The sequence below is a fragment of the Gigantopelta aegis genome, chromosome 4, assembly GCF_016097555.1.
Source record: "Gigantopelta aegis isolate Gae_Host chromosome 4, Gae_host_genome, whole genome shotgun sequence".
Lineage (NCBI taxonomy): Eukaryota > Metazoa > Mollusca > Gastropoda > Neomphalida > Peltospiridae > Gigantopelta > Gigantopelta aegis.
In genome coordinates this window covers 42,285,962-42,298,927 of record NC_054702.1, presented here as the reverse complement: position 1 = coordinate 42,298,927, position 12,966 = coordinate 42,285,962, and the positions used below count along the sequence as shown (strand labels likewise).

The window sequence follows — 12,966 nt, the reverse complement described above, 5'->3', positions numbered from 1 at the left end:
ACACTGAACTTTCTTAGTCAAGTCCACTGGGCTATCATTTAATAAGGTAAAACATTACAGCACTGAACTGTCTTAGTCAAGTCCACTGGGCTATCATTTAATAAGGTAAAACATTACAGCACTGAGCTGTCTTAGTCAAGTCCACTGGACTATCAATTTATAAGGTAAAACATTACTGCACTGAACTTTCTTAGTCAAGTTCACTGGACTATCAATTTATAAGGTAAAACATTACTGCACTGAACTTTCTTAGTCAAGTCCACTGGACTATCAATTTATAAGGTAAAACATTACATCACTGAACTTTCTTAGTCAAGTCCACTGGACTATCAATTTATAAGGTAAAACATTACTGCACTGAACTTTCTTAGTCAAGTTCACTGGACTATCTGGGCTATTAAGGTAAAACATTAAGGTAAAACATTACTGCACTGAACTTTCTTAGTCAAGTCCACTGGACTATCAATTTATAAGGTAAAACATTACATCACTGAACTTTCTTAGTCAAGTCCACTGGACTATCAATTTATAAGGTAAAACATTACATCACTGAACTTTCTTAGTCAAGTCCACTGGACTATCAATTTATAAGGTAAAACATTACTGCACTGAACTTTCTTAGTCAAGTTCACTGGACTATCAATTTATAAGGTAAAACATTACTGCACTGAACTTTCTTAGTCAAGTTCACTGGGCTATCATTTAATAAGGTAAAACATTACATCACTGAGCTGTCTTAGTCAAGTTCACTGGACTATCAATTTATAAGGTAAAACATTACATCACTGAACTTTCTTAGTCAAGTCCACTGGACTATCAATTTATAAGGTAAAACATTACTGCACTGAACTTTCTTAGTCAAGTCCACTGGACTATCAATTTATAAGGTAAAACATTACAGCACTGAACTTTCTTAGTCAAGTCCACTGGGCTATCATTTAATAAGGTAAAACATTACAGCACTGAACTTTCTTAGTCAAGTCCACTGGGCTATCATTTAATAAGGTAAAACATTACAGCACTGAACTGTCTTAGTCAAGTCCACTGGACTATCCTTTAATAAGGTAAAACATTACCACACTGAACTTTCTTAGTCAAGTCCACTGGGCTATCATTTAATAAGGTAAAACATTACAGCACTGAACTGTCTTAGTCCACTGGACTATCCTTTTTTAAGGTAAAACATTACATCATTGAACTTTCTTAGTCAAGTCCACTGGACTATCATTTAATAAGGTAAAACATTACAGCACTGAACTTTCTTAGTCAAGTCCACTGGGCTATCATTTAATAAGGTAAAACATTACAGCACTGAGCTGTCTTAGTCAAGTCCACTGGACTATCCTTTAATAAGATAAAACATTACATCACTGAACTTTCTTAGTCAAGTCCACTGGGCTATCATTTAATAAGATAAAACATTACATCACTGAACTTTCTTAGTCCACTGGACTATCCTTTTTTAAGGTAAACATTACATCACTGAACTTTCTTAGTCAAGTCCACTGGACTATCAATTTATAAGGTAAAACATTACATCACTGAACTTTCTTAGTCAAGTCCACTGGACTATCAATTTATAAGGTAAAACATTACATCACTGAACTTTCTTAGTCAAGTCCACTGGACTATCAATTTATAAGGTAAAACATTACTGCACTGAACTTTCTTAGTCAAGTTCACTGGACTATCAATTTATAAGGTAAAACATTACTGCACTGAACTTTCTTAGTCAAGTCCACTGGACTATCAATTTATAAGGTAAAACATTACATCACTGAACTTTCTTAGTCAAGTCCACTGGACTATCAATTTATAAGGTAAAACATTACTGCACTGAACTTTCTTAGTCAAGTTCACTGGACTATCAATTTATAAGGTAAAACATTACTGCACTGAACTTTCTTAGTCAAGTCCACTGGACTATCAATTTATAAGGTAAACTGGACTATCAATTTATAAGGTAAAACATTACATCACTGAACTTTCTTAGTCAAGTCCACTGGACTATCAATTTATAAGGTAAAACATTACATCACTGAACTTTCTTAGTCAAGTCCACTGGACTATCAATTTATAAGGTAAAACATTACTGCACTGAACTTTCTTAGTCAAGTTCACTGGACTATCAATTTATAAGGTAAAACATTACTGCACTGAACTTTCTTAGTCAAGTTCACTGGGCTATCATTTAATAAGGTAAAACATTACATCACTGAGCTGTCTTAGTCAAGTTCACTGGACTATCAATTTATAAGGTAAAACATTACATCACTGAACTTTCTTAGTCAAGTCCACTGGACTATCAATTTATAAGGTAAAACATTACTGCACTGAACTTTCTTAGTCAAGTTCACTGGACTATCAATTTATAAGGTAAAACATTACTGCACTGAACTTTCTTAGTCAAGTTCACTGGGCTATCATTTAATAAGGTAAAACATTACATCACTGAGCTGTCTTAGTCAAGTTCACTGGACTATCAATTTATAAGGTAAAACATTACATCACTGAACTTTCTTAGTCAAGTCCACTGGACTATCAATTTATAAGGTAAAACATTACTGCACTGAACTTTCTTAGTCAAGTTCACTGGACTATCAATTTATAAGGTAAAACATTACATCACTGAACTTTCTTAGTCAAGTTCACTGGACTATCAATTTATAAGGTAAAACATTACTGCACTGAACTTTCTTAGTCCACTGGATTATCCTTTTTTAAGGTAAAACATTACATCACTGAACTTTCTTAGTCAAGTCCACTGGACTATCATTTAATAAGGTAAAACATTACAGCACTGAAGAAACGAATGTTATTGATGCCAGGACCTCAAAAGATATAACCTTTTGGGTGGCAAACATAATTAAGCTTGTTAATAAATAATTATGTTCATTGAATGTTAATGTATGTTTCATGTACATGTATTAACAACAAACTTCTTATTTTTCTATAAAAAAATCCTCAAGGAGAAATGTATTTTAGACAAGCAATGTCAGTTAAAGATGCTGTTTGGGCAACCCCTGCAATTACAAAAAATGACCACGGCAAAAAAAAAAATGCCATTGAAAAAAAGAAGTGCTTTGGGGAATTTAAAACTCAATGACAATCTCCATGGCATTGCCGATTGCTGTGGGCAATTTGCCGGACTTGTTGGGCAAATTAAAAACAAGCCATGCAACTGGTGGGTTTTGTGTCCTAACTAGATTGATCACTGTGCACTTTTGTGAACCTGTGGTTATTTTTATTGGTATGTATTAGGTATTTTGTACATGTACCATGCTGATGAAATTGTGACACACTAAATTTGATTTATTGCTTTCTTTATTCTTCTGGACATCAGGTACCTGCTTGGTTTGTTTACTGAAATTCAGATCAATCATTACATCTGTAGTTCAGGGTCAAAAGAAAGCAGTCAGCTAGAACATATATCTGGGCGATCTAGATTACTTTATATGTTTCGAAATTAATCTAATTTTAATTATATTAATATGGGTGTGGTGTATCCGGTATGTGCTGTTCTGTTTGTGAAAAAGCCATATAGGTTTTTTACTTTTTTGTTCACAACGAATCAAGATAATGAACTGAAATTACAGATCAAGTTTGACATTCATAGCAAATCTACCCATTTGTGACAATTATGACCGTTGAACTTGGGAAATACGAAAATTAGTTTTCCAAACATTCTTTCATAGATATTGAGCTGGATTTTTTTGGTATAGCTTATCATGTTCTGTTGCAGATAGGTTTTCATGACAATTTTCTATTTTTTTTAACAGAGTTATGTACATTTGAAAATCTCTTGGACAATCTTTAAGGGACATGTATTGCTTTAGTAGGACTCTCAGAATGCTTGTTTTTATTACATACCCATGTCCCAAATAATAGAAGCCTGGAGCTTATTACCAAAGATCCTAAGTTTGTGTGTACGGTTAGTCATTGGACACCTGTGGTACATTTATGTATTTATTATATTGTGGAATCTATTTCATGGAAATGATTTGGCCATTATGAGACTACAGTTAGAACGAAAAAAGAAAATGATTTATGTGTATTTCAAAATTTATTGTTTGTGCTGTTAGTACTTACAGCAATTGTTGGAATTATAGTTCAATAAACCACCCTTTTCATTGGTTAATTGGTTTTGTTGTTTAGGAGGTAGACGGCCATTGCTACCTGTTCATTACTTCATTCCATAATCAAACAAAAGCAGTACATGATGTCATGTAATATATAACACTGCATGCATTCCTTCTACTAAGTTTACATAATATATATCAGCTGTGAGCAGGGTCATGACATCACAGTACCAAAATAAAATGCATAATGCATAAAGTATAATTTTAAGTAGAAAATGTTTCTGGCACTTGTCCTTTTGTAGATGGATTTTGTGATACTAGCTCGTCCCAAGAAAATTAATCCTTGGAGCTTGCTGTAAAGCTCACTTTAATGATTGATTTTTTGTTAGACTTGTGTAAAAAAAAAAAACCCATCTACAAGAGGAATCATACCAGAAACTAGTCCAGGATTTATGTTTACGTACAAAACTAGGCTTACAGCATATTGTGAAACTGATCCCAGGTCTCAAAACTAGGCTTACAGCATATTGTGAAACTGATCCCAGGTCTCAAAACTAGGCTTACAGCATATTGTGAAACTGATCCCAGGTCTCAAAACTAGGCTTACAGCATTTTGTGAAACTGATCCCAGGTCTCAAAACTAGGCTTACAGCATTTTCTGAAACTGATCCCAGGTCTCAAAACTAGGCTTACAGCATTTTCTGAAACTGATCCCAGGACTCAAAACTAGGCGTACAACATTTTCTGAAACTGATCCCAGGTCTCAAAACTAGGCTTACAGCATTTTCTGAAACTGATCCCAGGTCTCAAAACTAGGCTTACAGCATATTGTGAAACTGATCCAGGTCTCAAAACTAGGCTTACAGCATATTGTGAAACTGATCCAGGTCTCAAAACTAGGTTTACAGCATATTGTGAAACTGATCCCAGGTCTCAAAACTAGGCTTACAGCATTTTCTGAAACTGATCCCAGGACTCAAAACTAGGCGTACAACATTTTCTGAAACTGATCCCAGGTCTCAAAACTAGGCTTACAGCATTTTCTGAAACTGATCCCAGGTCTCAAAACTAGGCTTACAGCATATTGTGAAACTGATCCAGGTCTCAAAACTAGGCTTACAGCATATTGTGAAACTGATCCAGGTCTCAAAACTAGGCTTACAGCATATTGTGAAACTGATCCCAGGTATCAAAACTAGGCTTACAGCATATTGTGAAACTAATCCCAGGTCTCAAAACTAGTCTTACAGCATTTTGTGAAACTGATCCCAGGTCTCAAAACTAGGCTTACAGCATTTTGTGAAACTGATCCCAGGTCTCAAAAATATATATAGGAGCCCCAGCTTGTAATCAAGTATTTATGGTATCAAAATATTATAGCTATTTCAAGGCTTGACAGATATTCATGGACATTCGGGGTATGTGTCTGTTATACAGTCATACACTGTGCACACAATTAGTTTGGTTCATACACATGTACATGTGCTTGTATGAACCAACAAATAATATCAGTCAGTTGTTTTTTAAACAAAGTTAACATACTTCATGTGTTCATACAGTTTTGTGAAAATAAAATGTTAAAGCCGCACACCCTAGTTCCATCCAGCGAAAATAAATTATAATTTGGTTAATCTACAAACCTGTAACACACTTAGATCACGTTTTTATCAAATGGAGTGAAAAAGCAGGTTTTATATCGATAAATACCATGGGAATCCCCATGTCCCAATTGCTTGAAATAATTTTGAAAGTTAGTATTCTGATGTCACCAGTAGATGTCGCTCGAAGCACAACAATGCCTACATCACGACAAATTTCACAGACTTGGGGTGCGTTCGTTTCACCTCTCCTGGATATGTTCCAGCTGTTCTGTCCTGGTTGTATTCCCTCTCCAGATATCGTAAGACTTAGCAAAATTATTGGTTTTAAGGGTTTATAACGTTTTGTATTGAGACACTTACTTGTCTGAACTTCATTGTTACTGAAAATGTTCACGAACTGTGAAAAAAAATCTCACAAATGAACAACAAATCGGATGTTGATTGCGCGAACCGTGCATGAAAAAACAAACCGAACCAAAATGATAACGTTCACGTGATATACCAACGTCTGTGACATTGAAATGGAAATATCCCCTCTAAAAATAGATTGGACCTCGCTTGCTTAACGTTTTTTTTTCGACAGAACGTCTTGTGAAAAAATGCAAAAAATGCATTTTGTGGTTTTACAAACATCAGGATTACCAAAAAGCACTTCAGGTGAATGGAAATGTGTATTCTAAATAATAAAATGTAAGTAAAGTGCAGTTTTATTTGTGAAAAATGGGGTTTAATAGCGAAAAACAATGCCGTAATGGTTAACAAATAGCCGTAACTAAGGTGTGTCCCTTTAATAAATAAAAGAGATTTTTAATGATTTTACTTGATCTATGTTTATTATATGACCGTCTATTTGATATTTAAGATTATGATCCATATTACTACCTCTTACTGACAAATTTATATTAAATTGAATATATTAATAAAATAAATGTGATATATGCCATACCGAATTCATGTACATACATAATCATTTAAAATAATTTTATATCTAAAAATAACTATAAAATCAAGCTGTTTATGTATGATGGTGGCCAAGTTGGATTTAGAAAAAATGTCACACTATTTCTTTCTAGATATCTACAAATAAAATGGAATTTTGCTTTTAAGAAAAAAAAAAAAAAATTACACAAGCTAGGACCTTCACTAATGTATGTATTGGAGTGATTAATTTTATAATCAATTAATTTTTCAATCTGTTTGTGAAAACAATTATAAACTGTCATCTATCAAGTCACGAGTTCATCATAAAGAAACTGTAACGTGTCAGAAAGAAACTGTTGTATTTATTGTTAAGAAACGCCTCTCTCTGTAACAGTCCCCTAACAGTGTGTATGATGATGCATAAGTGTTGGACACTGGATGCATTCTATTTATCCATATTTCACAGGGATCACATGTTGTTGTTTGTTTGTATGGGTTATTTATTTAAATGCCAGAGAATGTGTTCCCAAGCCAAAAGAAAATACATCAGAAAAATGTAAACTGAGGCCTGCCAATATACATGTAGTTAGGCAAATCAGACCCAGTAAAGAAGTATTTCAACTCTAAGGAACACTCATGGTAGAGTTGTTGAACACAGTGATCCGTACTATGAGTAGATGATTCAGTCCCAGTGTAATTTCAGAAGGCTGCAACGACAGCTGCCATGTTAATGATTTCACTCTGTAACTGGTACCCGGTACATGTCCAAACATATTTGTTACGACCACCGAGTATGTTTACATCAGTATACAGTGTCATATATCTTCATTCTTTGGGTTTTCCACATCTTCATAAGCTGTCAACCTCACACTGGGTGTTTTATTAATACGTTACCTAATTACAATGCCTCCAGGGCCTGGAGCCAGAAAGCAATTGATGGCATTATTCGGAACCCAGTCTTCATTGTGTCATACACAGTTGCTGAGACCTTCAGTCTCTTTCTTATATAATTGGGGCTAATCGCACACATTGTGTTGGTGATGAGGGTGACTGTGAATGGGGGTAGTAGGTGCTAGCAGGAACTTGGTACCACTGCTGGATACAGGCTCGCGGTTTCGGTCGTGTTAGGCACATTTGTTTGGCCTGTCATTGAAGATATATTAGAAATGTTGTCAGAAATTGTCTCGTCATGTTTATTGCTTCTGGGGCTTACATATTTTAATATTTTGAGTTGTTTGGTTGTTCCGTAGTTGATCACATGAGAACGGTGAGAGGCACCGTGTGTCAATTAGTTTACACCTGCTGGGTCTGTTACAGGGTGGGGTTGTTTTTAAATGTGTGAACTTAAAGGCTTATTGTCACGGATTTAAGGACATCATTTCTCTAAAAATAGATAATAAATGAATGAGTGAAATTTAAATATCCATTCTACATATGAAGAAACAAGGTACATAATGAACAGCTTATTGGCAAACATTTATCAACAGATATATGTTCAAGTAACTAATTCTGATGGAAATATTGAAAGTGTTAAAAGCTGATTTGATATCCATCTTGCCTATCAATTAATGCATCATGTCCCAAACTACTGACCATTTTGATTGCTTTATCAAATGTGTAATAATTAACTGAACAGTGGTCTGGGTATATGAAATCATTCAGGCTAGATCCCCGGTATAAAATAGACATACATGTATACACCAACTAACCAAAACTCATATTTACATGCCTAAATCGACTGAAGGTTCATGCATGTCCATCCCGATTACTGCATGTACATATTATATACGGACTATAATATTCACAAATGGGGGATGATATACAATAAGAAACATACATAAATTGATGTATTGTACATCGATAGCATATGTGTAGCTTACATTTACATCATATTTACATATGTATATACTTCATTTTCACATGTGATCATCTGTTTTTTATTTGGTAGCTTTAATCAGAAATCCACATAGTTTAATCAACTGTTTTGTGTTATCAATGGACAGTAGTTTAATTAATTTAAATGTTGATGGTTTATTGTAAAGCAAATCTAGGCATTCTAAGCTAGTCTTGGGAGTGGCAGTCATACATACATACATACATACATACATATATACATGTACATACATACATACATACATACATACATACATACATACAATATATAGATATGCATACATCAATCAGACCTGTCAACCTTTTAGTCAAGATACAGCACGAGGTGTGTGTTAAAAAAGCTGGAGATTTTGTCAAAAAGCAGGAGATTTTTTTTAATACACATGATTTAACACAAAATCGCATGTTTATAAAAATTATTACAATAAGTTATATGAACACTACATAATGTAATGTATACTTGTCAACATTAGATCTTGGCATTAAAAAAAAATAATAATAATATATATATATTTTTTTTTATATTAATTATAAAAACATTTGAAGTTTAAATATTATTATGATTTAATACATATTTATCCAAAAATGTTAAGAACACTAAAAAGAAATTTAAACATTAATTATTTAGTACATTTACGATATTACAATTATACATGTAGGTTACATCATCCTTATTTGTTGTTTGTGAAAAGTACCTAAGACAAATTTATATAAATTTTATAAATTACTATTCAGTTGTTACTATAATGAGGAACTGAGACTGGTACTGACATTGTGTGAAATATACCAGAATTATACCCATTTTCGTGAGTAACTTTATGTCAAACACAACATTTATTAATTGTACAAAAATTATCCCTTGAAATGTACTCTTGTTACCAACATTTTTCTGCACAAACATACAACACTAACCGATACAAGTATTGCTTATATAGATAATTGGTCTTTTCATTGTCTTGCATATATACTGAGAGGCATAAATAACGCAATGTGTATTTCACTGAATATTTTTTTTACAGAAATGTCAAACATATATATGAAGCATGTGGACAAAATGACATATTGGTAACAGCAGTAAGTGAAAAGGATTTTTTTTAAATCGAAAAACAAATGGAATAAAATGCATTTGAAGCAAAACCATAACTTGGTTTTTATTGCAAAACCACACTATTGCATATGAAAATCTTTATGCACATGCTTTGCCTGCACTGGTCTCCCTATGAAAGCAACCATTAGTTTGATTTCCTGCCCTTTTTTAATATTACATGATAGTAATGCTGAAAAAAATTCAATTTTATTGCAAAAAAGCCACAAGTTTTTTGTTTCAAACATATTTTATTACATTTTGTTTCCCAAACAAGATCTTTTTTCACTTACAGTTGTTACCACTATCTCATTTGTTCGCATGCATAATATATATGATATGACATTTCTTTAAGAAAATATCAGTTAAATACCCATTGCGTTATTTATGACTCTCAGTATATATATAAGCTAAAATCAGACTGTACATAATGGGCTCGATGGTGTCATGGTTAATCCATCGGACATAAGGCTGGTAGGTACAGGGTTTGCAGCCTGGTGCCGGCTCCCACCCAGAGTGAGTTTTTAATGACTCAATGAGTAGGTGTAAGACCACTACACCTTCTCTCTCAGTAACCACTAACAGCTAACCCACTGTCCTGGACAGACAGCCCAGATAGTTGTAAGAGAGAGAGAGGAAGAAGAAGAAGAAAATGTTAGTGCAGATGTTGGGGGTTTTCAGGAGGGTGGTGGTGGTTTAGAAATCTTAAAATGTTGAAACATCATGTTTGTGTTCTTCTATTAAAGACTGCAGTGGCAAATGGTGAGAAACCCTCTATCCTGAGATCATCGACTCCGACCTCAACACCGAAGAAGAAAAACCATGTTCGTATCGTTGAAAGCCCTCCTGTTTTGGACCGCCCCCCGAGCAGGTCGAACTCTCAGTACATCCCCCTGCGTGACGACCTCAACAAGACTCCACCTCCACTGTCTCTCTCCGATGAGGAATTCAAGAAGCGTTTTCTTCCGCACACTCCTGAAGCTGTTGGGAGAGGAAAACTAAATGCAGTAGACTGCTCCTAGCAATTTCTCACTGGGAAGAAAAGAGGAAAATAAACCACTGTGATATATACTGCCTTTATTGGATGACAGGAAATCTATGTGACATTAACAAAATGTGTTACACTATTGTTAATAACTTTTACCCAGTCATAAAATTAATCTTTTTTTGTACCATATGTACCTTCATAGAAAGAGAAACTATTATAGGACAGTCAGTTTTGGAGGTTTTTCTTTGTGTATTTTTGTCTCCCACTGATAAATGCCAATGTATATAGTAACATCGTGTCAGAATTTTGTAATTAGAAATCATTAACCAAATCGAAGGATGTTTTGGGGGATTTTGTTAGTCATATACATATATCCTATGCTTCTATATCTGACTTTGTGGTTTGTTATACATATAAAGGCTATCTCACAGGGTTTTATTTCAAATATGATTTTTATGTCAATTAGGGTTGTTTGAAAACCATATTTTTACAAATTATTTGAAGAAAAAAACCATGAATCAAAATTAAAGTCAATGACAGGACATTTTTTTACCAATATTTGGCTTCATACACAATCAGTTTTAGATATTTTACCGTTGTTGCACTTGATATTTTTTTTTTTTGTATAGGCATCATTGTTGAATTTACTCTCTTTTTTATACATTCGTCGTTCATGGGTCGTATTATTGTATGGCTTTGTTTGTCCGTACATTCGTCCATAAAACTTTTATTTCCAGAATATAGGATCATCATACTTTGCATGCAAGTACAACTTGGTCTGGCACTGCTGTGTGATGCGTACCATAACTAGGTCACCATAACCTACTTTTTATTAATTACTGCATATTAAAGGAAATCTTGTCCAGGCCATATCTTCCTTAACAATTCATATAGGAACATCAAATCTTTCATGCAAGTACAACTTGGTGTTGGCGGTGTGTTGCATACCATAATTAGGTCACTGTGACCTATATTTGACAAACATATATACCTCACTGATCCAAGGAACTAAAAAACGATGAAGCAACTTTGATCTCAATAATTAGATCATATGGGAGAAAACTGAAGTGTGAACTTGATCATAAAAACATATATTTTATTTCTGTATTTGCACTGTAACTAAAATACAGTGAAAATATGACTTTTCACTGAATATCACTTTTATGGTTTCTGCAGATCTATATATTTCATGGCTATGTGTATAATAATCTATGATACAATAATGTTGTATATGGTAATCCATAGATATATTTATAAATTATTTTCAAGAAAAGATGTATGTATATTTACCACTTATAAAAACCCCAGTACATCTGGAATGTATCCTGTGAAGTAAATTGGACTGGTTCTTGTTATATAAACATATCTTCTAATATTCTGTGATATTTTTTATGATATTTCATGGCTATTGTAAAGTACTTTATTTTTGTGGCTCACAATTTTTGTGCAATACAAAAATATCTATTTATCTATACATTATTATTATAATTATTTCTGCGCATTCTTCATGGCACTCAAAAATAATGAAATGTGTATATTCCAATAATAGCTTTAATATTTCTATGAGAAGCATCAGTTACAGCTCACCAGCCATTTACAGCATTATTATGGAGTACATGTTAAATAAGAGGGGTATTGGATCCAGACTGGCCTCACTGGTGCAGTGGTTAGGCCATCGGACTACAGGTTGGTAGGTACAGGGTTCGCAGCCTGGTACCAGCTCCCACCCAGAGCGAGTTCTTAAGGGCTCAGTGGGTAGGTGTAAGGCCACTACACCCTCTTCTCTCTCATTCACTAACCAACTAACAACTAACCCATTGTCCTGGACAGACAGCCCAGATAGCTGAGGTGTGTGCCCAGGACAGTGTGCTTGAACCTTAATTGGATTATAAGCACGAAAATAAGTTCAAATGAAATGAAAATTGGAACCAGACGGTTACATGTAGCTTCCTCTGTCTTTTAACAGTATTTCATATTACATGTATTGCTGACTTTCATTTTTATGAACTGCTTTCCAGTATAAATGTTTGGCTCAGACACCATCTAAGATGGAACATATCTCATTACCTGTGACTAACAGTTCTTGTAAAGTCTTTCTTCTTCACTAAGATGTATCCATTATTCTGAGAGCACCTACTTGTCTGCTGCTGATGTCAGTTCAAAACAAATGATAGCAAACCGAAACTGAATATCCTAATAAAAGCCAATAACAAAGAGGTAAATCCGGTTTCTATTTTAACAAATGTAATTATATATTGGGACCTTAAGTTACTATTCACAGGCTGACACTTAATTTTTCATGGAATCTTAAATTTTGCACTAAATGTAATTGCATGAAAAATGAAAATTAATCCGGTGCATTTTACCAAAGTAATGATATATTGGGACCTTAAGTTACTA

At 33.9% G+C, this 12,966-nt stretch overlaps 1 protein-coding gene across 1 annotated transcript in view; it reads left to right on the top strand.

Moving 5' to 3' along the window:
- The window catches only part of LOC121370568 (centrosomal protein of 128 kDa-like), a 94,623-nt gene extending 82,318 nt beyond the window's left edge, over positions 1–12,305 (top strand). The window contains exon 29 of the mRNA XM_041495877.1: positions 10,325–12,305. Within this exon, the coding sequence (XP_041351811.1) occupies positions 10,325–10,600 (276 nt within the window). The 3' untranslated portion in view covers positions 10,601–12,305. The remainder of the gene's footprint in view (positions 1–10,324) is intronic.
- Positions 12,306–12,966: the final 661 nt, after the last annotated feature.